At 38.5% G+C, this 27,779-nt stretch overlaps 1 protein-coding gene across 2 annotated transcripts; it reads right to left on the bottom strand.

The window, feature by feature from the left end:
• Positions 1–27,779, bottom strand: LOC126819929 (neuropeptides capa receptor). Of its 2 annotated transcripts, none has more exons than XM_050548050.2 (2): positions 27,611–27,779; positions 1–1,352 (listed from the first exon to the last, which is right to left on the bottom strand). In XM_050548050.2, the coding sequence occupies exon 2, from the start codon at positions 1,109–1,111 to the stop codon at positions 101–103; it is 1,011 nt and encodes a 336-aa protein (XP_050404007.1). In that variant the 5' UTR covers positions 1,112–1,352; positions 27,611–27,779; the 3' UTR covers positions 1–100. The 2 variants fall into 2 exon arrangements, with proteins under 2 accessions (XP_050404007.1, XP_055955943.1); XM_056099968.1 differs by lacking the exon at positions 27,611–27,779 and adding an exon at positions 23,218–23,351.

The raw sequence follows: 27,779 nt of genomic DNA on the forward strand, positions 1-27,779 counted from the left end.
TGTTTAAAAATACAAAGAAGAAACCGACAATTGTAAATGTCATTGGAGACTCCTATCAGCTGTCAATCATGCTATTACGCGGTCAATTACCTTGAGATGTTTATACAAACGTCGGTTCCGATGGTCTGGAACATTGGGGTAATTTGGAATAATATTTCTTTTTAATGGATTTCCTAAAGTTCTTGCTGAAACTTAAAAACAGGAAGAATTTGATGGAACAATTGGCGTATGATATAAACAGTAAAATAAGTTGTAGGAGTCCTTCGTTATACGAAACGCCGGGTGATCGACTAAATGCGCGAACTAAATAGTGCAAGCGCGCGATATGTACGGGGGCATTCATTATTAAAAATGACGTCGATAATGCAAAGAGCATTTTTGTAACTCGAACTTGTGGACAATTGAACACGAAGCTTTTCCGGCTCATTTCTCTACTGGGACTTAATTTTTTCCATCTAAATGTGTTTGCAATAGCTACCGACATTGTTGTCAACATTAAAGCAATAACAGTTAACGGTATCACTAAAGTAATAACAGAATCAACATACGTCAACACAGAAAACATGACGTAGTACTCGGGTTTACGGTCGCACATGGAACGTTTAGATTCCGCATTTTCTTTCACCTCCGTACTTATCAACGATAAACTGTATAGACACATGGCAACAAGTAGTAATATAATTACCACTGCCCTGGCCCTTTGTAATGTACACATTTCCTTGACTTTAGCAGGATAACATATCGTAATAAAGTTCTCCACAGTAATACAGACGATATACCAGACACTCAGAAAACTACACACATAAGTTAAAAAGACAAGAAGTTGACAGATGCCTTGACGATGATTAAAACTGTAGCCCAGAACTTCCAGCCACACAAATAATAATCCAATCAGAATACCCGAATCGGAGCCCAGAACAGCTATGACGTACACACTGGAAGACAATCGTCTCAGTTCTCGTCCACTGAATACACAACATGAGATCGCGTTTCCTAGAAGTCCCGTAAACACGATCACCGGAAGTATATACATATTTAGGACACCTGCTACGATGTACACAAACCTCGTTTGTTCGGATATCACAAAACTTAAATTAGTACTAACGTTCATGATTTTTTAAATGGATAACTCACTCTTGTTTATCAAATGGTTAGACAGGCAGATAGAATCGTTGTCCACTTTCAGGTTCAGCATTATCGATTTAGTTGCTTTTGACGCGATATCTCTTTTTTTACGGACGGTCGACACACGCGCGCCTTCCAGTTCTTGATCGTAGTACGGTATGACGTAAGAGGATGTTCCTGCTCCACCAGTTGTAGTTATAACCTTGCTGATTATCTTCTCTCTAAAACTGAAAATAAAAAGAAATGAAATGCAATAAAATGGGATTTAATGTTCTACTGTTCTACGGTGTGCTATGGGGGGCATTTTGCCCGGAGAGTGGCGCTACTGCCTACACTTGCATCGGATTCCAACTACTAGTTGATCTTTTACGTGTACACCAAAGTGTACAGTACATGATACGACTAAGCGTTGTATCTCTTGTCATGCACCACTGACAAGGGGGAACCATGCCGGAAAACTTTCTTGACCGGGATCGAACACGGTATTCAAAGGTTTAGCGAGCCAATGTCTTACTCACTGAGCCACCGCGGCTCCATAAAATATATATCGTCAATATATCGTCATTAGTGCACACTATCTATGGTCATCCAAAGATTGCAGATACAGGTCAGAAAGGAAGGCATTATCAAGATGGTCTCGTAACTAAATTGTACTCCTAGACTACATTTTCACACTGACAATGGAGGAAGTGAGAAATGCTCCCTTTAAATGACAGGAAATGATCTAGAAAGAAGATCTAACGCTGCAATTTTCTTAAATTATTAATTCCGAAATCATGAATTAGTAAAGTATTATTTGGCGATTACGAGGATTGGAAATAAATTCGTATTCCATATTAAACACCTGATATCGCTAGAAGCTTTGGCTAGTTAAAAGTAAAAAAATGACCAGCATACTTTTATTTAACTGAATCGAAATGATTCCCAAGGAAGCAATTCGTACCGAGATAAAAAAAAAGAAAGGAAGATTTAAACTATGCTTGTGCCCTGGACAATTGCGCATTGATTAAAGACAATTCCACGATGGCGGTTCATATAGTGCGATCGTACATAATTATTTCCTATTTCTGATATTCGGTCGTAATATAAGACATAAAAATCAGAAAAACTATATACATAATCAATACATCTAATATTTAATGTTTTCATTAATCACAATTTTATTCAAATCATCCGAGATTTTGTCATCAAAAAATCTGGCTAATAAAATCTATTTTGATTTCTATTTAGATGCAAAATTTTGTGAAATGTTCTTTACGGTTTAGTATCGCTCTCTCTATATATCGTAATCATATTAAGCATATTAGTGCTAGGAGACTGTAAAGACCCTGATATTATCCTTTGTATACTCTTCAAAAAACGTAGGAGATATTCAGAAACAATACAAAACTGCGGTATCCAGTGTATGTTAATAACGGCCAATTGCCTACACATGAACATAAACAGTTCATATGGGCGGCTTATCGGACGGCCCCATTTCAGTCGCAAAGAGATACACTGTCACAAGTGAAAATTGACGTTTTTTATTTTTGTCTTAATAATGAGTAATTGCTCCACCAATCCTCAGACATCCAGCAATTTGTCGTGGCATGCTCCTAACCAAACGTCCAATCACGATTTGGGGCAATCTGACCCACTCCTCTTGCAATGCCACCGCCAGTTCTTGCAGTGTTGTCGGTTGACGTTGACGTCCACGAACACGTCTCCCGATCATGTCCCAGACATGCTCTTTAGGGGAAGGGCAGGACTCATGGCTGACCAAGGCAGAACTATCGGTGCCAGGATGTGGTCACGGTAGTACACGCCAGTGACCCTCCCTTGAACAATATGCAAGTCTGTTCTGCCAGTCATGGTGTCTCACGTTAACGTTAGCATGACGCCCATTTACACGCCTTCATACGTGAGCTTGCATATCGGTGAAATGTCAATAGCACGTAGACGTTCATCATGTTGAAGACGCTAAGATACGCTAAAGAGTAAATCTTATGCAAGAAACGATAGGAAAGCAAACATGGATAGGATAAACCAGTACGCTGCAGTTTTCACCAACCCTTCCTTGAAGTGTCAAATTTGACAATGAACCCCTCCCACGTGTATGGCGCTATTGCGTGTCGTACGTGCAGCTCAGTGGTTCTGTTGGGGCGATAAGTTCTTCATCTGTGAACACACTCTCAAAGCATGTCAAGTGTCCATGACTATTTATCATATCACAACCTGCATAGGTATTTGCATTTCAATATCGCATACTTTTTTGGAAAAATATACATAACATTTTATTAAACAAGTGCACTATGGTCCACGAACTACGCATGGTTTCATCGTCGCCATCTTGGAATTGTGGCGTCAAAATCGAAGTCTATCAATCGATGCGCAATTGTCCAAGGAACACATGACGACATCAGATCAGTGATGATGGTCACCGAGAATCCTAACATGATCCGTTACCCGATGATAGCTACATCATCGACAAACCGGTACGTGTAACATATACGTCTTGTAAATGCTAGAAGCTAAAAATAATATGGTGGTGAATAAGAACGACACGAACTATAACTTATCTCTCATCACGTCATTATCAAACACACTGGGTTCCATCGTGGTTTAAATATTTATATAGTGAATACGGAATGGATATCTGACGCTTTTCGAATTGGATAAATGTGCACGGGCTTCTGATGTTGTGTATCAGTTTTACTTATATAATGAAGTAGCATACCGTGGACTTGCATTTGCATGTAAAGAGACATTTTTATACATAGATATTTACATTGCCACATAATCTATCACACGGGATCAAATAGAGTTAAAAGCTCTAAAATAACATCTCCAGTGGGAAAAGGTTAAAAAAGAAATATCGGAAATAACCAGCAATTCCATCATTAAAATCTCCAAATTCGACCAGCTTATGGGCCAAATCACCGAAACGTCGCACTTTCAACCGTACGAAAATGGTAGGAAATATCGCGGTCAGATATCAATGCATTAAATGACTATTAACTTAAGTTGCTCAAGTTTTTTTAATAGAAGTGTCTGTGATTGTGTATGGTCTTAAATATTATATTTCGTTTTGATTCAAATGAAATGCAATGAAATGAAATGGAGTTTAACGTTCTACTGTTCTGTTCCGAACTGAGCTAATGAAGGCGGGCATACGCCATACAGTATACTATGAGGGAAATTTTGCCCGGACAGCGACGCTACGGCCTACTCTTATATCGAATTCCAACTGTCAAGGGATCTTGTACTTGAACGCCAATGTGTACAGGGGACCTTTGTTGTTGTTTTTTTGTCACATTCGAACCACTAGACAACTGTCCTTTCTCGGCCAATGCAGGGAACGAACACCCGACCTCCAGGCTAGCGAGATAGCGTCTTACCCACTTAGCCACCTTGATTCAAATGATTTTCAATATAATTACCTTGTATATGGTTATCAACTGTATATAAACCTTTATTTGAGCAATGTGAGACTTTTCAATAATGAATATCGTGAATAAGACATTGGCTCGCTAAACCTGGAGGTGCCGTGTTCGACTGGATTTTCATACGTGATTCCTCCTTGTCAGTGGTGCAGGACGGACGGTTCTGCAAGGGACAACGTTTAGTCGTTCGAATGGCAACGAAACACTGTGTACACATTGGCGTACACGTAAAAGAACCCTTGACAGTAGTTGCAATTCGAAATAAGAGTCGACCTTAGTGTCGCGTTCCAGGTAGAATTTCACTAAAAGCACACTGTATAGCGTAGGCCTGTCTTCATTAGCTGAGTCGGTGCAGAACAGTAGGACGTTAAACCCCATTTTATTTCATTTTTATATTCTGGCAAAACGGGACTTTAAACTATTTTCTATTTAATTTTTTTTTTTTTTCAAAAAAGAAAATCAACTGTTTTATGGAGTCTGGTAAGAAAATCAAGTCGACACAATACATTAGAGTTCTTTAATACTTTAAGTAAGGACGGATTTCAAAGTAATCAAATCGCTTTTATCTTCTTTTCTTGGTTCCAGTTAAATGATACCTTTTAAACTAGGTAATGGGAACACGGGTTGGCACCGGAAAATCTTTATTTCAAACATCAAATGGAATGGAATTTGGTGCAAGGAACTGCAGGAAACGTTGTTAAAGACAGCAATTTGAAGGAATCCGGAGATTTTTATTATTCAACTAATGTTAGATTCTTGGGTCGTATATCGGAAGTATTAGAATGCACAGGAAACGTTAAATCTGTCAATCAGTTTCATTTGACATGTGCTGATCAACAACAGAAATCTCCAAGCCATCTCCATCCGTGAATAAAATCTCAAAATCTCGCAAATCCCGATAAACTAAATGAACAATATCTACAAGCAATTTGCTCCGCTTTTTTAAAAATTGTTCAGCACACACTGTTTGTTTCCAGTGTGGAAAGGAAGGTTGTATTGTCTTGTTTTTGATTGACCAAATTCAGCGATTGCTGTTTATCATGGACGGTGGGGGGGGGGGGGGGTCTAGGATGGTGGGGAGACTTGCAAACCGTGTCGGATTTAGGACAAATGAGGCCTTGTGCCAGTTAAGTTATGAGGCAGCTTACTTGGGCTCTACAGGAGGTAGGCACGACATGATTACATGCTCAGAAAATTTAGGAGTAGTTAAAATATTACGTTGTCTGATCAATCAAGTTTCAGGCAAATTTTTGATTTATCAGGGCTCAGTTGCATTTCAGCAGGAGTTTGAAATTATGTTTTGGAAGGAAGATGGCGTTCCCCTGCCTAATGGCGCCATGTGCTTCAGCACACCTAGCACAATGGTGAATTCGGCATCTGTATTCTTGTCTTGTGCCACCATCGGCAAGCGTGTCATACTGTTTCGAAGAGGCCTTCGGTACTGCGTAACTGCCTGGGTAATTATGTCTATACTCTTGAAGAAGATACAGCTGTATGTGATCGTCCCGATTACCAAGTTACTAATACGATTCAAGAAGGTTCCACTAAGCGAGTCTAGTGATCATTTTTAAACTTCGCAATATTTTGAATATAAATTTGTTCAAATGGTAAATAAGCGTCATCGTCACATTTTAGCTTTGTTTAGCCCAATTAAACCAACTTGTATTCAATGAGGTCTAAGATAACCCCTTTAAGAAATGCTGTCCTGGCAAAATTCCCTCATAGTAAACATTGTGGTGTATATCCGTCTTCATTAGCCTCGCCGGTGCAGAAAGATAGCTTATTAAACCTAATTTCTAAGAAACGCATTTGATTTTTATTCAGATTCAAAGTCAAAGTAGAGAGAGAGAGGGAGAGAGTTTAAGGTCCACTCGACACAGACTAGGTCATTTCGGGACTAACATATGGTTTAATTTTATTTCAATAATTCGCTTGCGTGTGGGGGTCTTTAGCAATGGGAGGAAAATGGAGGACCCGGAGAAAACCCACGAGATTAGACGGGCAAACCTACTCCTTGTCACGTACAACCGGTGATTCGAAACCACGCCAGTTGACTCAATGACAGGCTTTATGATACAGCGCGCACGTGCTAACCATTCGGCCATCCAACCTCCCTATAGTCAAAGTAACTTATATTTTATGATCTTGTGCTATCTACAGAAATCAATTTGAAAAGAAGTTAAACACTCTTTATATCTTTACGTCAGAACGCTAACACCATTCTATTTTTGATCATGTGCAATCGACAGAAATCTATTTTCTGGAACTAAACGCTTTTTATATCTTTGAATAAGACAACTAATGCCAGTTTAAATATGCTTTAGGATTTTTATGAAGATTGGTTTTATGGTGAAAAGAAGTTTATTAAGATTTATCTTTTTAAAAGGCCGCGTTCATGTTGTTTAATATTTATTTGTTTTGCGATTTGCTTTGTAATAATCTGATGCCGATATTATGCTTTAAAGTTTCTATGAAGGTAGTTTTTATGGTGAAAAGAAAGTTATTAAGATTTATCATTTTAAAAAGTCGGTTAAATTTTGTCTAAAATTAGTCTGTTTGCGATCTGCTTTGTAATAACCTGAAGCCGAAATTATGCTTTAAGGTTTTTATGGGGGTCATTTTTATTAAGAAAACAATCTGATTTAAACACAGATCGTATTTTGTTGCGTTTTTTATAGTTCAAAATTTCATTTTGCTTGTCTTCATGTAGTGGAGGCGATAGATATCCTATGTGGAGGCCATTGAAGTATAAAAAAACGAAACGAAATATAGATCTGTATTTTAATCAGATTGTGATTGTTGTGAAAATAAGTTTATTAAGATTCAACCTTTTAAAATTGGTCCGTTTTGCGGTTTGCTTTGTAATATCCTGACGCCAAAATGATTTTATATATGTATGAATAGGGCAAGAGAAAAGACAGTTTCAGGAATCATCACTTAACGTTTTCCAGATATAAATCTCCTGTGTGAGTTAAAATCAATAAGGTATTGTGGTTTATTTCTGCGATCCCATGTGTGTTGTGTTTTAAACAGAAACTTTGATCTCAATACTGATGGAAAATGGCTGTAATATGGCTGCTGTAAATAATTGTTATTTTCAAAATGTGAAGGACCGATGACTAGCCAACACGATGTAGCACGATGGCGCAAAACAATATGACGTTAAACCATCTTTAATTTATTCAATCTATACCAAGGCACCTAATGAACCTAGTGGCCCATCAGCGGGTTAGATTAAGCTACTGGTACTACATTTGCCGGTTTTTATTTGGGACTGTGAAATGAAATGGAGGTTAAGGTCCACATTTACTCCACCCACTGGGATAATGAAGATGGATATATGTCATGTTGTGTGTTATTAAGAGAGTTCTGCCCGGACAGCGGCGTTTCTGCCTACTCTTTGTCGAATTCGAATTGTCGAGGGTTAAATTCAAGCTAACGTGTACACGGGCATCGGGTTTTCGTACCATCAATAGCAGGCCGTCGGACCTGCACTACAAGGGCAGGTCAAGTTGAAAAATCCATGGGCAGTGGATACTTTACAATATTCTGAATAAAATTGTTGCAAAAAGGGAGAACTGAACACCAAATTAGCAAAAGAAAATAATATAATGATTTTAAATGAATCTTTTGGTCATACGTTTTAAATAAAGTGCATAGTTACAATTTCTGCCCCCCCCCCCCCGCTCGGTCCCATACAGCACATAAATATCTTGAGCTGGAACATACCTAGCCTACGTTAATGCCAATGCAATTGCGCATTAAAATGGTTTGATATTTCGACATACATACTGTATTGGATGTTATCCCAGTTTGCCTATGCTTTGACGACGTAGAACATTTTTCATTTATTATTTCATTACTATATAATAAGATACAAAGTTGCCAACAACAAGCAGTGTTGGCTTAACGGGGTGTATTATTTCAACTCATTCCCACATCAAAGCACCTATTTCCACAAAAACAGAGCTCGTCAAAACGCCACGTAGTGCCGTACTGAGGAATCCTGTTCCTGAATTCAAGTGACCAGAACCGCGCTTACTATTGGAACAAAATTCACTCATATAGACACAAATTACACACACGAGTTAATTATGTACCATTTTCTGTAACATATTATTTTCTATTTGAAAGGTGGTCTAAATGAAGTTTGTCGTCCTCCGGCTACTGCGGTTGCGAAAACGTATAAATACTCCGTTATCAAAATAAGTAGAAATCCAAATGTCAGTTTAGAACAAAGAGATACCGCGAAACTACAAACCAAGCGGAATACTGCCCCCAGGAAGTAAAGTATACAAACAGAAGACCAGTAAAAACTGGACGCCCAGGGGAATGTAACTCCGTCATTAATCCGCCATTTTTGTTTTTTAATGAATGGCCACAAGTGATGGTATAAATCCTAAGCTACATGATTAAATCATATAATGTCTCGTTCAATATAAAAGATGTGAAATTGATTAGCTGTCACCTCAAATAATGAATTCTTGATATTTTAGCTTAAGAAAGTCGACAACATATCTATCTCTTTGACAAGATAAAAAAAACAAATAACTGTCTTTAAGGAAAGAAATCCGGAGTGATCAAGATATTTGTTCGTTTTTTTTTAGACAAATTAGTTAGTAATTATCTTTAAAATATGCTCTACTGTCAGTAGAAACTGGTTAGTTTCTAGTGAAGGAATAATATTCGTTCTTCCAAAGCAAATCAAGTCAGCCGTGTTTCTCACAATAAGTTCTCGTTAAATACATGTATGTTTTAATAATCTGCAATAAGCTTATCAAACGACAACGCTTTTAATTCTATTTTGCCTGATTTTCTAACCACGCAGTTTATCCACCCTGTGGATCAAACGTTGCCCTAAATCCTACCTGGAAAATAGTACTCGATAAGCATGTAGGCCCTACACCTTTAATGAAGCAGAATGGAAGCAAGGGGTGAGGGTCTCGGATTTGAGACTAACATACAGTTAGGTGGAATCGTATTTGTCCAAAACACTATACTCTACATGCCCTCACACGTTTTCGTGGACAACTTCGATTCTATCGAGGAAGCCACGGTGGCTGGGTGGTTAAGACGCTGGCTCGCTAGCCTGGAGGTCGGGTGTTCGCTCCTTGCATTGGCCGAGAAAGTTCATCCAGATTTTCCGATGTGGTTTCCCCTTGTCAGTGGTGCAGAACGGAGGGCCTGACAAGGACAGCTGTCTTTCCCTTCGGATGATAAGAAAAACTGAGGTCCCCTATATACATTGGAATGCTCGTATGCGATAGTGCCGCTGCCCGGGAAAAAATTTCCCTCATAGCACACTGTATGGCGTATGCCCGTCTTCATTAGCCCAGTATAGGAGCAGAACAGCAGGACGTTAAACCCCATTTCATTTCGATTCTATCGAGCCTATTATTCTTCGATGTTTTCGGTTGTAAATGTTACCAATATGCATTTGGAGGATGGAAATTGAAGGGAAATGTCTGCCAATTTATCAAAACCAGTGGCTGATTAAGAGAGCAAGTTTCGGTGCCTCTACAGCATGAATAACAGCGTCAGATTCCAGATTGTGGAATATGCCTTGAATTTTGAGAAGTTGTTAGAGTTCTGTAATAAGAGTTTATTTACATTGGAAATTCCACTGCAATGATTTTGGGTGCTGGCATTTTGAATGATTTCGAACTGATGTGTTACAAGCAAACAGATGTTTACCAGCATTCTACACACAGAATATTATCTACTTGGAGAATAGGTCTCGAGTGTACGCCATGTTGAAAAATTAGTGTACTATTTTTTAATGCATTTCTAATATGTTCTACATCTTTTTTCTTTGCACACAGAGACTAATTTCCATAAATATGACAATTCAAGCAAAATAAATACTTCTCAAAATCTTAAAAATCCAAAAATTAGTATACTATTTTTTAATGCGGTTCTTCTCCGTTTCACATCTTTCATACCAACACAGATTAAATACACCTTTTCAACTTTATTAAACGGAAGCGGAATAAATACTAACTAAAAATCTTCAAAGTATACCTAGTGTTTTCAACCAAAATCGTTAATGTAGAACTGTAGTTGATTTATTCATCAATTTTCACCCTTGCTATAGAAGGCGTCAGCAAACGGGAAATTTAGTAAATTAAAGAGGCATTATGCAAGAGCTAAATTGCAGGTCTTTCTTTATGCCTGAAATGTAAATTATACAAAAAAAAAAAAAAGTACGATTTCAAATCATTTTAGAAAACGACTTACTAAATGGATCAAAGCAATTTTTTGTGAACAGTATGTTGACACATTACTATTAGTGATTAATTCAACACGATTCCAAGACATTACGAGAAGGTTTAGAGTCTGTACACAGTCTATACATCAGTATCTGGTGTGTCCACCGCGAGTGTCAATAACAGCAGCGCAGCGTCTGTACATGGAGTGGACCAGACGATTGTTGAACGCCATTGGCACCTGGAACCACACTCTCAGAAAAGCCTAGCAGCTCAGCGTCTGTGCATGGAGTGGACCAGACGATTGTTGATCGCCATTGGCACCTGGAACCACACTCTCAGAAAAGCCTGGCGCAATCCATCGGCTGTGTTTGATCTCGGTACGACGTTATTGAATCTCCTCTGAATTTTATCAGAAAGATGTCCAATTGGGTTTAAGTCCGGACCAAGGGCTGGCCATTGCATAATGTTGACACTATTCTGCTGTAGAAAATCCCGAGTAACTCTGGCGGTGTGAGCACGGGCGTTGTCATGCTGCAAAACGTTGTTTCGATGACGTACGGAATGTGGTATGACGTGGGGTCTGAGAGCTTGATCGATGTACCACACAGCTGTGATGCCGCCTCCTCTCCCTGGACCAAGATTTTCGAACACCACAGGACCCACTCTCTGGTTCAGGCCGATTCCACCCCAAACCATTATGCTTGGACCTCCCCATGAGTCTCGTTCCATGACACACGTCGACGCCATATTATGGCCCTGCCATCTGCAGTTGATACGCAATACCGACTGGTGTGCCAGTTCGAGGGCGATCATCCGTGGTGTTGGTGGCCCGAAGACGTTGCTGAAGCCTGTAGATGGTCCGAACATTGACCTGGAAGTGATTGGCAACGGCTTGGGCAATGTGGCCAGCGTCGAGTCTTCAAAGCGCATTGTTCCTCTGAGCTGTCGTGAGTCGTGGCATGCTGCTGACGTTGTAATGTGAATGATTCAACCAGGTATGGGGGTGCATTTTATAGGGCTGGTCCGGGTGAATAGCACGTGCAGCATGAGTTACATGAAAATCATGGAGAACACATTACCTACCATCTCAGAAGCCAGGTTGCGTTTTTGAGAACATTTCCTAGGTTCAATTCTGTCTTTGGGAAGGAGCCTTATTGCTCAGGTAAAGTTGGAGAGAGAGAGAGAGAAATGGGGTTTAACGTCCACTCGACACAAACTAGGTCATTTCGGGACTAACATATGGTTTAATTTTATTTCAATAATTCGCTTGCGCGTAGGGATCTTTAGCAGTGGGAGGACCCGGAGAAAGCCTACGAGGTTGGACAGGCGACCCTACTCCTTGTCACGTACAACCGGGGATTCGAAACCACGCCAGTCGACTCAATGACAGACTTTATGATACAGCGCGCGCACGCTAACAATTCAGCCATCCAACCCCCCTTGTAAAGTTGGAGATGTGGTCACAAATATACAATAAAAACAATTTGTAAGTGTTATGCAATGCGTCTGTTCAGTGTAACATACCATCCTGACGTTTCTTTTGCTGCTTAGTATTTTAATTACCTTACTAAGAACATAATCAACTCTCAATGACATCGGATGGCTGCGATATAAGTAGATTTAAATACGTTTCATAGTCGATGCGGTTACCGTAAAAATGGATAATCGAGATAAACACAACAGTTCTATGGATAACAATTACTATATTTAATTAAAGCTACGTTTCAACAATGATTCTCTTGTCGTTATCAAGCACAATACTGATACAGACAGAAGGAGTGAAATTGTTTTGATTGTACATAGTATATATATTTCACTCCTGTCTGTATCAGTATTGTGCTTGATAACGACAAGAGAATCATTGTTGAAACGTAGCTTTAATTAAATATAGTAATTGTTATCCATAGTACAGTTGTGTTTATTTTAATGTGTTCAATTACTAAATGCCATTCAAACAGGATAATCGAGACTTTGTTTATATTCGTAACAACACTATAATTCGTAACAAATATAGGCTCAGTGTGAAGAAATTGGAATGAAATTTTCAGCGCGTTTTCTTTCCATTAACTATTATAGCGAGAACTGTCTGATCTTTATCTAATCTTACCTAATTCCGCTTAAAATTTCTCACCTCTTTAAAAAAATATTATTAATAACAACCGTGAAACTATTTATTTAATATTCTGATTTAATCATTTATTCCATTGTTTTGACCAATTTAGGTGCTTCTCTTCTTGTCCGTCTTGGGGGAAAGATTCTTCGAAAGAAGCCCAAAGCTCTGCCTATTCCTATACGACTTTCAGGTACGACTGGCACGCGTATTCCATGAACAGTTGCGAGTCGACTGGTGGACTTCCAAGATGGTGAATTTAATATTGTCGTGCTTGTTTGCTTTCAACCGAGCATTATATAAATATGACGATCTCAAAGCTAAAACCATATTGCACACTCCTTCAAACTGATATGAAAAGAGGCACTCCAAAGAGTCTCTTGGTATCTGAGAGGGATTGTTCAAATAGAATTTTGCATTAATTAAAGAATGGTGCGTTTTGTGTAATCCTATCGCCACCCAATTCCAGCTTTAGATAGCATCCTGCTTTTGATTTAATATGTCGGATCTAATTAAATCACCACCTCTAACAGAACAAATTCACAAAAAATCCCTTAAGATGCATTATAAAAGAGCTAGATCTGCTAATTACAGGTCTTGGTTCTGGCGCCAACTGTTATATAAATTACTATGTAGACATTTATCACACGACAAGCACATCGGATGGCTTTGATATTGTTAATGATTAAATGTTAAAATGAATAATCGCCATTGCCTATTTTGAACTTTATCTAAATATTCTATACTACATCTTTAACATTTGTATTAAAATTTATCACGAAATCAAACATTTCAGATCTAATTGAATTAGATTATCTAACGAAATAAATAACAAAGAATCCCTTCAATTTTGTATTCATTACAAAATCAAACTATGTTGAAATATGTTTTTTGCAGTTTTGGAAACTAACGCTTTAAGCCAAACTTGAATTGTTTACGTGCTTATTATTGTATTTGTCGATTTTATAATTCTTTTAAACATAGGGTTGTGAAAAGAACGGCGTTATTAAATTTCAAACTGTAAAGGATATCAGTACTGTACAAACGTATTTCTTGTATAATTTCTTTAATCTTCATTGTTGAATAAATATGCACAGGACTCTTGTTGGTTGTTAATATTTCTGTATTCTTTGGTTAAATGTGTGTCTCCAAATACAAGTACCCAAAGTTTGTCCTTAGCGATGTGATATGAAGGTGACCCCCTAATGACAGGTTTGTAGGCAGGTTCCTCTTAAAGAGAACATAAGGTCACCAGACGAGATTTTCCGTACTTATAGCCAGTGGTCATTATATACACTTTACGACAAGCTCACACCAATCTGATTAAAAGTATTTGACATATTACCTTTTTAGTACGAATCAACACAAAACACTTTTCAATTTTCAATTACAGCCTTAATCCACACATACAATATACACTATTAAGGTCATACACACCACCAATTGACTAGTGTGTATTGACGATTACATTGCCGGTGTCAGATTAAATGAGAAAGGTATAGCGGTGGAAGGAGACGGTAGGACAGATACACCTGACCACAACGATAAGGTTGTATTTGATATACAGTTAGTCCAGGTAAGCCGTATTTATCATGTTGCAAAGTCAAAAAAATAATATTGCAAGATTTTTGTAAACCTATTTCTTTGATCTGGCCGACATACCAAATATACCTACTCCGCGTTCTTACCGCCGTCACCACTCCTAACATCGAGGTGTTCATTAATTTATGGCCCTATGTCTGTGCAACTTTTAATCGGTATTGATTAATCAGAGATTACCGACACGTGTACACATGCACAGAAACTTACATTAATACACAAATATAGTCTGTTAGTCAATTTAGTTGGTTACCAACAAAATTAATTAGCCCAACTTTAGTTGTAGGGCTACTGTTAATTCTAACGTAGTGAGATATTTTTCAAGCATCTACCCACAGAATGACGCTCTCGAGGAATATGATATTGGTTACTTAAATCGCTAAATGGATCCACGAAAACCGGGTGAATATGAAGCATTTCTAGAATGTCTGGCACGAAGCTAAAGGTAAATTTGTTATATTTTAAGTTTGATTAGAGTTTGGATCATCATAAAACATACCACTGACATATTAAAGTTGACTTTTATGTCAAACTATACATGTATATTGGAAGATTGTTGGAACGAGGAACATTAGAATCATTACTGTTTCTTACCGGTTTGAAAACAAAATTGATGGCACTTGGAAAAGAAAAACACTGTGGTAGAATATCTGGATACCAAGTATAACGAACCATGTGTATTGATGTGCTGCGACCAGCGACGAAGACGATTCGACGCAGTTGCTTTGTCAATCCCATCGAAAAGTACCACCACGAAACCATTTCCTTTCGTAAACGCCGACAATTAATTATCTCTTGACTTCATAGATGTTCGTAGCAACGTCGATAACAATTTTACACCCATCTTGTTGTCTTTATAGAAAGCGAATTATTGTATAGGCTTACTCCAATTTATTCTGATCTAACGGACACGGGGGATATGGCTACAGCAGTGGTTCTCAACCTTTTTGCTAACGGCACACTGGTTGAGAATCACTGATATAATTTATCGTCTACACAAACAATTTACCATGGTAACTAAAACGCTTTAGCCCATAGACGTTAATTACGATTTATGAGATCAATAAAAGTGTAAAACAAAGAATACTGGAGATATAGGTGATCAACACAATGTGAAATAGATATAAATTTGGTAATTAATGTGGAGTAAGATACATTAAAGGGGCATTATGGGAGATTAGATAAAGAGCTGGCAGTTCTCACTATATTAGTTAAAAACTAGATAATGTAAAGGGAATTTGGTGAACATTTCAGTCAAACTGATCATGGGCGCAGATCCCGGTGGGGACACCGGGACGCGTCCCCACCAATATTTTTAGTGGTGGGGACATGATATACTGTGTCCCCACCACCTATTTCCGATGTTTTGCTTATTGTTTTGAAATTGAAATCATTCCAGAGCTTTTATTGACATTTTTCAGAAAGTGTAGAGTTGGTCTCAGGCACTTGAGGCCAGGGTCCTTGAAGTTGTACAGCTGCATCCGGTGACCGATTTTTATACGCCCACATTTTCATGTGGACGTATATTGTCGTCGCCCCTGTCCGTCCGTCTACAATTGTTTGTGAACATTCTACAGGTCACAATTTTTATCCGATTTCAACGAAACTTGAAATATAGGTTTATCACCCTAAGATCTCGGCTCCTTTCGAAATTGGCATGTATCGGACTTTAACTTCATGGATCATGGCCCCTGATTGTACGAAAAATCACATTTTTACCTTGTGAACACTGTATAGGTCACAATTTTTTTTATCCGATTTGGTTAAAACTTGAAATGTATGCTTATAACCCAAAGATCTCGGTTCCTTTCGATATTCGCGCATGTCGGACCGTAACTTCATGAATTATGTCCCCTGATTGTACGAAAAATCGGATTTTAGCTTGTGGACCCTATAGAGGTCAGGTCATAATTTTTATCTGATTTAAAAAAAACGTATTATTATATCACCGTTAAACCCTAAGGACGGCTGAGTTCGAATTTCGTGAAAATCGGCCCAAAACTGACAGACAAAATGGCCGCCGTTCGTTCTCAAATAGCGTAAAAATATGGTATATCAAGGTTGTGGACTCTAAAGAGGTCACAATTTTTATCCGATTTTGTTGAAACTTGAAATGTAAGTTTATAACCCAAAGATCTTGATTCCTTTCGATATTCGCGCATATCGGACCGTAACTTCCTGAATTATGGCTCCTGATTGTACGAAAAATCGAGTTTTTAGCTTGTGGACCCTATAGAGGTCATAATTTTTATCCGATTTAAACAAACGTAATATTATATCACCGTTACACCCTAAGAACGGCTAAGTTCGAATTTCGTGAAAATCGGCCCAAAACTGACAGACAAAATTGCCGGCCTTCGTTCCCAAATAGCGTAAAAATATGGTATATCAAGGTTGTGGACACTATAGAGGTCACAATTTTAATCCTATTTTGATGAAACTTGAAATGTAAGTTTATAACCCAAAGATCTCGGTTCCTTTCGATATTTGCGCATATCAAATTGTAATTTCCTGAATTATGGCCCTTGATTGTAGGAAAAATAACTTTCTTTTTAGCTTGTTTTCTATCCATCTCTCGAAAATATGGGCGTATCCTGGTTATTTAACAGGGAATAGGTGATAATTCATATTATAACAGCAAAAAATTAAAATATTCCATAGGGATTATAATAATATGTATATCATGTAGGTGTGCATATCTGAAACGCTGGGTATTAAACGGTTAAGGAATAACTGAGATTTTGGTTTTATCTGCTATACTGGATGATAAATCACCTAACTAAAGGATTTAGTTTGTATATCAGGGGAACCCTTCATTGCTAGATTTGCTGCCATACAAAATAAACGTATTTTTAAAGACTGGTTTCTATCTCTCTGTGGAATATAGGCAATTAAATCTAAAATTTAAGCTGAGCCAAGAATCGTGTCTTTATTATTACAAGTAAGTGGAATTTTGTTGCTGTTTTGAAGATGGTTTAAACATTTATCGGAAAAGACATTTTTTAAAACTTGTCATGGGCCGTACCGAAAGAAGACAAAGGGAAAAGAAACGGGCATAGTGGATATAAATGTAGTGTTCTTTAGTTTTAAATATATTAAACACTTTATTGAATGTTTCCTTCGATTAAAAAAAATGCTCTCTGAAGTATTTTGTTATTGGTAAAAACTCCTCAGAATCGCTGAGAATGTAAAACCTCCTCCCCCAACCTCTAGCAGCTCACGCCCACCTTGCTTCCAGCCTAAGTGCCCGACTCTGAATGAACATTTATAAATTTCTAAAGAATATATTCTTTAAATTATTATTAGGATCGAACACTACTGGGAATGGAGGCGGAGCTGGAATCTCAGTAGTGTAATTATTTCTAGTTCTTGTGTACATGAGAGAATAAATCGTGAACGGTGGCTTGGAGATTTGTCTTTAGATTAGATTTCGTATCATTTGCTTCCTCAGGGATTAGAATTGTTTGCCAGAAAATGATGCTGAAAATACCCACAGAGTGCGTTTTAGAGCGTCTAGTTTTCAAAAAATTTCCGAACCCCCCTCTTTAACATGGACTGTCCCCACCACTATTTTTTGGCGATCTGCGCCCCTGAAACTGATCCACTCTGAACCGAGATATTAGCTTTTGAATTTTAAGCCTGGCCTCGATCATCATTACTAAAGTCGGTACGATAAAAAAAACATAGTCTCGGTTATCTAATTTTGGATTTAATCATCAATGAGCGTTGAACAGCAGATCGGATTCAAATCCAGTAAATATCGCAGGCTAGCGATGACATCGAGAGTTTATTATGGTCTGGATAAGTTAATTAATGTCTAATTAATAATTTAGATAACATTTCAGGCCTAAAGAAAGACCTGCAACAGGCAGATTAAGCTCTTGCATAATGTATGTTTAAAATATAGCTCACTGAATTAAGTAACTCTGTGCGGATTAGCACGACGTATTATACTAAACAGCAAAAAAGAAAACGCCAGTACGATTTCAAAATCAGAGAGGCACTTTAATCAAATCATTCTAGAAATTGACTTATTAAATGGATCAAAGCAATTTTTTGTGAACAGTGTGTTGACACATTAGAGATTAATTCATCACTATTCCAAGACATTACGAGAAGGTCTGTACACAGTCTATACACCAGTATCTGGTGTGTCCACCGCGAGTGTCAATAACAGCAGCGCAGCGTCTGTACATGGAGTGGACCAGACGATTGATGAACGCCATTGGCACCTGGAACCACACTCTCAGAAGACCCTGGCGCAATTCATCGGCTGTGTTTGGTCTCGGTATGACGTTATTAAGTCTCCTCTGAATTGAATTTCATCCCAAAGATGTTCAATCGGGTTTAAGTCCGGACTAAGGGCTGGTCAGTTCATAACGTTGACACCGTTCTGCTGTAGAAAGTCCCGAGTAACTCTGGCCGTGTGGGCACAGGCGTTGTCATGCTGGAAAACGTTGTTTCGATGACGTGCGAAAACTGGTATGACGTGGGGTCTGAGAGCTTTATCGATGTAGCGCACTGCTGTGATGCCGCCTCCTCTCCCTGGACAAAGGTGCTGGAACACCACAGGAACCACTCTCTGGTTCAGGCACGTTCCACCCCAAACCATTATGCTTGGACCTCCTCATGAGTCTCGTTCCATGACACATTGGTCAGAATAACGCTGGCCACGTCGACGCCATATTCTGGTCCTGCCATCTGCAGTTGATACGCAATACAGACTCTCATCAGTGAACAGAACAGTTCTCCATTGCCTGTGTCACCAGTTCTCGTGTTGTTGGGCAAACTGTAGACGTTCACGTCGATGGCGAGGGGTGAGGATCGGCCCACAGTAAGGACTACGGCAATGGAAGTTCCCGCTGGTGAGACGTCGGCGCACTGTATCGGTACTAATAGGTCTTCTGTGTGTAACCACTGTCTGACGTTCTGTCTCAGATGCCTGTGTGAATGGATTCTGCACGTGCTGTCGCACAACATGTCGCCTTGTGGTAACCCTGGTCTACCAGTTAGGAGGCGATCATCCGTGGTGTTAGTGGCCCGAAAGCGTTGCTGAAGCTTGTAGATGGTCCAAACATTGACCTGGAAGTGATTGGCAACGGCTTGGGAAGTGTGGCCAGCGTCGAGTTTTCCAAGGCCCTGGTTCCTCTGAGCTGTCGTGAGTTGTGGCATGATGCTGACGTTGTAATGTGAATGATTCAACCGGGTATGGGGTGCATTTTATAGGGCTGGTCCCGGTGAACAGTACGTGCAGCATGAGTTACATGAAAATCATGGAGAACACATTACCATCTCTCTCAGAGGTCATGTATTTGAGAACATTTCCTGGGTTCAATTTTGTGTTTGGGAAGGCGCCTTATTGCTCAGGTAAAGTTGGAGATGTGGTCACAAATATACAATAAAAAGATTTGGCAAGTTTTATGCAATGCGTCTATTCAGAGTAACATACCAACCCGACGTTTCTTTTGCTGCTTAGTATATATAAACATTTACTATTGGGTCGAATTTATTAAATGTGAGAATAATACAGATTTCGCCTTATATTAGTACTCCAGTAGTTGTCACTACTAGTAACGGGTTTCTTGAAACACATACGCTGCACGAAATATGCGTTACGCAGAAATAAATACAATGCTAGACTATGCACTTATGTAGCACCATGAGTCTTCTGTCTGACGTAGAGAGCGTCTATGGGAAACCGGTCGCCACATCCTACATACAACCCATGCATCTTTTCTTACTACATATTTCTGTAGCCTTGTGATCGTCTAGAATTTGTCTCTAGCTGTCTTTACTTCTGCTTCACGTTGTGTATTTACTTCTCACAGTTTCTTAAGATGTCTGTCTTACCAGGAATAACAATGCGACAGTTTGCTTCTACATATTTTATATATATATATATATATATATATATATATATATATATATATATATATATATATACAGCTGAATAAAGGTATACAAGCATAGCACAAATTACAATACTATATTGTCTAGGAACTCAGATGTACCCTCGATCTCTGGAATCTAATGCAAGTCTGACTTACAGGGTTCCCCGGTTTCTTTTAAAGGTAAGTGAATATCATGCACAATAACGCGTGATCATGGCCCTGAACTTGTGTAATTAACAAAATGATTGGTTATTTTAAACCAAATGATGCAATTAGAATAATTCCACTCACGTGTAATTCGGTGGTAAATGAGTAACATATGTTATCGATAAATCGTTCTTTTTTATGTGTCAACTATCAATTACAGACTAAGTTGATTTAAGTATTTAAAGTACATATCACATATTATGCGAATATGTTATTTCTCGAGCAAAAATTCTACTAAAAGTATTACATTATTCGACAAGAGAATCAACTATTATGGGTCTTGGGGCTTGTATTAGGGATGGCTTTAGTCGCCGCAATAATTTGCAGATAGGTGTTCATTAGTTTATAGATAGGTTGTCATTCAGGGTTGACTGCATATTTGTTTCTTTGGTCGGTAATACAAACATTTACAACCTAAAATCTTATTAAGTAATCGTTTCTTTGGTCGGTAATGCAAACATTTACAACCTAAAATCTGATTAAGTAATCGTTTCTTTGGTCGGTAATGCAAACATTTACAACCTAAAATCTGATTAAGTAATTATCAAAAATCGTTAGAATATATAAACTTCAAGTCAATCGGATGATGACTTGGGTCTCTAGAGCGTCCACAAGATTTGTTAAGTGAGCACGGGCCAGAACTCTGGCAGTAATTATCGGAAATCGTTGAAAAAAATCAACACGCGCCTCCCTCGCATGGCCTTAAACACATTGTATAAGCCTCGCATGGCCTTAAACACATTGTATAAGCCTATCATCTAGCTCGTACTCATTCTTATTAGAATTGTAGTTCGTTTTTTCTACACTATCCCGGTAAAATATAAAAATACGGAATACAAACAGATTGGATCGTAGTATTCACTGTATTTCTCTTCCCAGGTGTTTATATATAAATTGGGTCAGCCCAGTCCACTTTTACAGTTTGATCACAATTGAAATGACCAAGCTCTAAAACCAGTGTAGTAAACTCCAAAAGAAATACAAAAGTTATTTACGATATTCGTTCGTTATGCAGTTCGTGACAGATGGGCCTAAGCTCATTAAAAAAAAGTGGGCCTAAGCCTATAAAGAAAAAAGAAAAAAAGAAAGGAGAGGGAGAGAAAAGAAAAGAAAGAAGGAAGGAGAGGACAGGCCACAGGACAGGAAAAAGGAAAGATAGGCAAAAAAAATGACTGACAGACAACACAAAAAAAGAAGTGTACTACAAGGAAAGAACTTTATGAGTTTGACCTCATGATACCGAGAACCGTGTAATTCATCTTTTAACCTCTACTTAGTTCTTCATTGAAGCTAAAGAAATAATTTGTTACTTTTTTAGAGAACAATTATCAGTTATCATCACAGAAGTAAACAAATATCATCATAAGCTCGTGTACTGTATGTTTATTATAATTTGCATTATTTTCATCAAGAAGAATAAAAGGTTTTTGTTTTTGACACTGAAAAGAATTCTCAAATTCATCTAATGATAGTGCTCTTAGGTCATTCTGTTATCAGGAAATCAAAAATTTGCGTTCTTCTGCTTTGGTCTGAAATGCTTGAAAAATGGGTTTGCAGTTGTCAATTTTCAAAATTTTCCTGGGAGGAAAACACCCCCAGACCTCCCTCGGACGCTCGCGCGCCTTCGGCGTGTACTTGTGTGGGCCTTGGTCAATGACCTGAAAGGTGGGCCACGGCCCACCAGTCCCGCACTGTCGTCATGTCCCAATAAATCACCCTACCAAAACATCCATTGAGGAATTTTCCCTATTGATTATAATAGCCAGGGTCGCCAGAACGGCGGGGCTATATGTGCAAATGCTCCCTGTTCTCAAAAGCACGGGGCAATTGTCCTTTAAAATGTTTTTGGTACACCAGCAAAGAGATTGTCTGACCATCCTTCTCGCTTCAACCGATTTTAACAATTGATATGTGTTCGAGCTTTGGTTGCTTAGGTAAGGGTGAGGTCCCACCTCGTGCTCGTCTCCGGTTAGTGAGTGGAGACTTGAGTGCGAGTTCGCTAGTGAGTGGAGCCAGGAGGTGTACATACACACAGGTCGAGCCGTACTATGTCATGATAAGGCTTTATCTTTTTGAATATATCCGATGAGATTTTTGTTCGATATGCTACATCGAAGTGAACCGAATCGGTTATTGATTCTAGTGATCTGAGTTGTATTTTGATCTGATAGGTTTTAACTGGTAGCCTGCTAGAAGACGTCAGATTTCATCGTGTCTGCACCCAATTCCCCCTCCCCTCCACTCCCCTTGTACCCATACCCCTCGAACGTTCTGGCATCCTTAAAAAATCTGTGGAACGGTGTTACTTAAAACGAATGGTGTCTTGGGTTTTAGAGTCTGTAGGTTCCCGCTGAAAAGTAAATTGTTGCTTAGACCGAATTTTGTCTTTGGCTTTAGAGTTTGGGTCCCACTGGCAATTGAAGTGTTGCTTAGACCGAATAGTGTCTTGGGTTTTAGAGTCTGCAGGTTTCCGCTGACAAGACCGAATGGTTTCTTGGGTTTTAGAGCCTGGTTCCCACTGACAAGTAGAGTGTTACCTAGATCGAATAGTGTTTTGGGTTTTAGGGTCTGGTTCCCATTGACAGTGTTATGTAGACCGAATGCTGTCTTGGGTTTTAGAGTCTGCAGGTTCCCGCTGAAAAGTAAAGTGTTACCTAGACCGAATGCTGACTTGGGTTTTTGAGTCTGGTTCCCACTGACAAGTAGACCGAATGGTGTCTTGGAGGTTCCCTTTGAGAAGTAAATAATGCGAAAAAGCTACATCCACCAGTTCACACATTGGCGTGCAGATAAACAACCGGGAGTTTAAAACTTTAACGATAAAATGGATAATCGAGACTTAGAGAGAGAGAAATGGGGTTTAACGTCCACTCGACACAAACTAGGTCATTTCGGAACTAACACATGGTTTAAGTTTATTTGAACAATTCGCTTGCGCGTAGGGGTCTTTAGCAGTGGGAGGAAACCGGAGGACCCGGCGAAAACCCACGAGGTTGGACAGGCGACTCTACTCCTTGTCGCGTGCAGATAAACAACCGGGAGTTTAAAACTTTAACGATAAAATGGATAATCGAGACTTAGAGAGAGAGAGAGAAATGGGGTTTAACGTCCACTCGACACAAACTAGGTCATTTCGGAACTAACACATGGTTTAATTTTATTTGAACAATTCGCTTGCGCGTAGGGGTCTTTAGCAGTGGGAGGAAACCGGAGGACCCGGCGAAAACCCACGAGGTTGGACAGGCGACCCTACTCCTTGTCGCGTGCAGATAAACAACCGGGAGTTTAAAACTTTAACGATAAAATGGATAATCGAGACTTAGAGAGAGAGAGAGAAATGGGGTTTAACGTCCACTCGACACAAACTAGGTCATTTCGGAACTAACACATGGTTTAATTTTATTTGAACAATTCGCTTGCGCGTAGGGGTCTTTAGCAGTGGCAGGAAACCGGAGGACCCGGAGAAAACCCAAGAGGTTGGACATGCGACACTACTCCTTGTCGCGTGCAGATAAACAACCGGGAGTTTAAAACTTTAACGATAAAATGGATAATCGAGACTTAGAGAGAGAGAGAGAGAAATGGGGTTTAACGTCCACTCGACAATAATTTTCAGTTCAAAATTTTGAGTGGATCGAAAATGACAGCCAAATTTGCTTATTGGTTTTACGAATGACTTCTAGTCGACTGTATCTCAATTGCTTCTGTATATAAGTCTCTGGATATATGGTATCAGACCATAAATCCTATAATTGGCCAGCTTGCTCGCTTGCTAACTCCGAATTTCCGATAAATAAGAAGGTTGGGCCAAAATTATGAAGCTTGTTTATCAAGAATTTTTTTCCGTTCTTGCGTTTGTCAGAATTTTTATCGACTGGTTTGCCCAACCTTGTAAACAATTAGTAAGGGAGCTAGATTCAGGTTGTTTCAAAAATCGCGTACAAAATTTCTACTTTGCTAGATGAGTGGACAGCGGTGCCCGTTACTCTGAACCTTAATTCTTAAGTAGCGGGTCCCCTTCTCATGGGGGTGGGGTCCGACAAAACGTCGAAATTTCGAGTTTAATTCGACTTTTGCGTACAACAACCAACTTTTGTGCGTAAGTGGACCAACTTCAGATGTCATTCGATTTCTGCGTACATTATTATTATTATTATTTATTATTTTTTTTGGTTAAAAGTGTCACTTTTGGTCCACTAGAACATAACACTAACTTGAGAACGCGAAATCCCCTTCTATGTCAGATAAGAATGACAAAACGGGGGGGGGGGGGGTTAAAAGACCAAAAATGAAATTTAATTCGACTTTTGAGTACAACGACCAACTTTCGTGCAAACGTCGACCAACCTCAGACGTCATCAAAAACACTTCTTAAGAAGGCCCCCGAACCTTCCTTCTAAGACCCAACCCCCGCCTCCCCCCGAGCTGAGTTAATGTGTCTGCCGCGTACAACATTAATTTTTCCGTTAAAAGTTCCACTGTTGGTATTGGTTCACTAGAACATAACACTAGCTTAAGAACGCGAAATCCCCTTCTATCCCAGCTGTCATCAAAAACACAGCTCAAGAAGGCCACCGACACTTCCTTCTAAGACCCCCCACCCACCAGAGATGAGTTAATTCGACTTCCGCGTGCAACATTAAATTTTTGGGCTACAATGTACATTTAGCTAACCACAGTATAACACCCATGTAACTTTATTAATATATCAGAACCCCTAGACTTATGATTCTTAAACTGTTTTCATTATGTGAATAAATTCGTATGGTTTCAATATATTTCTATAAATATTTTATTTAATCTTTTTGATTATATATATAGCTATCAACGTATATGTAACTAAATTACCATATCACACAACCATCAAATTTATATTTCATAACTGAGGATAAATGTATGTTTTCAATGTATCTCTATAAATACTTTATTTGATCTTTTTGATTGTATATTTAGCTAATCGCATTATATACGACTGTTCCGCTGTTTCGTCCATAGCTTGCGACAACTACTCATGTTCACTGTTCTTGCATTCCATTGAATAGTTTGCATTGATGCCTGTATATATATGTTCATATTTTCTCATTCTATTTTACCTATGTGTGCATGTATGCTTGATGACGACTTGTCAAATCTTGTTGAAACATCGCAGTGTAATATACTATAGTAATTGCTATTCCATAAAGTGTGTTGCGTGATTTTGTCCTAATTGCGAAATAAATGTCATTCAAAGAATATAAATATAAACGCATAGCATACAATGTTGAATGCTGAAATGTTGGGTAACCACCCACACAAAATTTCGTAGCAAACGGTTCTGGGTCATAAGCTAAATTAGTTCAGCCCTGAACGTAAGTCTCATTACACTCACCCTGTACGTTCAGGGACTCTTCTATTGAACCCTTGTCGACAAAATTTGACTTCATTGAAAGGGTAACGTAAGTTCGTAAATTTGTGCGTTACCCTTTCAATGAAGTCAGTCATGGCCGTAAGAAGAGTGGGACGTATTTTTTTAACAGCGTGTTGTGTCGCTCATACTGGTTCTAGCGAGGTAAGCAATGTCTTGTTTTCTCACTAAGATGTCCAGTTACATTGTTCAGGTGCTCACAGGGACTGACACGCGACCGTTTAGCCAAATTTTGTCGACAAGGATTCAATAGAAGAGTCCCTGAACGTACAGGGTGAGTGTAATGAGACCTACGTTCAGAGCTGAACTAAAGCTAAATCAACCCTCAGCTATAAAATACTCATGCAACTTGTACTTCCTTCTTATTTGAGATAGAGGGGATTTCGCGTTCTTAAGTTACTGTTATGTTCTAGTGGACTAATTGTGAAACAGTTAACGAAAAAATTAATATTGTACGTGGAATTTGAATTAACTCATCCCTGAGAGGGGAGGGGGTGGTAAAGGGGGCGTTCTTGAGGGATAAAGGATCGATCGGGAATCTTCTTAAGTATAAAGTTGTTGAAGGCAGATAGGATGATATTAATTTTGTAGCCTGAAGATGACTTCAATCGTCAGTTTTGGTCATTTCACCCTTTTCACCCATCGATAGTTTTCTGTGTGCAGAAAGTACAAGAAATATGTGTTAATCTAAACAGTCGGTAGAACTGACTATTAACTAGTAAATGCGACAAACATCCATTGGCATTGGAGAATTTCAATACAAGCGACAACTTTTTAAAATTTGTTGTACTGATAAAACTTGTCTTTGTCAATTTAGCTTTTAACGAGAAATTTGAACATATTTGCAAGTTACAACATGACTACATCATGAACTCTAAAATATCAAAAATCATAACATCGGTGCAAATATACAATTTAGCGGCAATGGATATAGTTAGAAACTCTTTTGTGGTCATATACATTAGTATTATATACTGATTAGTTGAAAATCAAATATAAGAATCTGATGAACAACTTGCTTATCTGGTGTGTTATTATTGGGATTAGCAATGGCTTAAGTGTTATACGAGTTAATTTTCGTTTGGAAATATTAAGCGAAAATCTGGTTGTTACAGATTTTAGGTTGGCTTAACCTGTCGACTGTTGAATAGAAAATCAGTATTCTCATTTGGTTTATTGTTAAAAATATTTAATGTACACAAAAACAAATAAGCGTATCAGATTTAATCAAATCGACAGTTTTTATGCTTTTTTAATCTGATCAAGATTTAGTTATTTTAAATAATTTCTTTTAATTGGGTAGCCATATTAGTTGCGGTAGGAATAGTAAGTAACTTAATAGAGGAATAATTAGATAAATATAATAGATTGTAAATGTATTAATATTGGTTAAATAGGTTTTTTTAAAATGATATATGTAAGACAGATTTACAAAAAGATGAAACTAGTTCAATGTATGTCTTTTAACTCATATGTCGGTCATAAAAACAAAAGCTGAAACATGATGACTTAACTTGTAAAAACAAATCATCTTGCATGTAGCTTGAAAATAAAATGCGCTATTAGAATCTCCCAATTTTAAGATATCACAGAATGTTATGGGTTTATCCTTGGCCTATAATGAAAAAAAAATGTAGACCTACCTGTATAGTATAAAGTAATTAAGCTATATAATAATCAGCGATTATGCTTCATACCGTTATTCACTAAAACAATGTATAATTCACCACACGTGTGTTGTATATTACATGTATATATCACTGGAAGCAAGCACGCAGCTCATCCCATCATCATCCATTACACGCGATGAAA

This window comes from Patella vulgata, chromosome 1 (assembly GCF_932274485.2).
Source record: "Patella vulgata chromosome 1, xgPatVulg1.2, whole genome shotgun sequence".
NCBI lineage: Eukaryota > Metazoa > Mollusca > Gastropoda > Patellidae > Patella > Patella vulgata.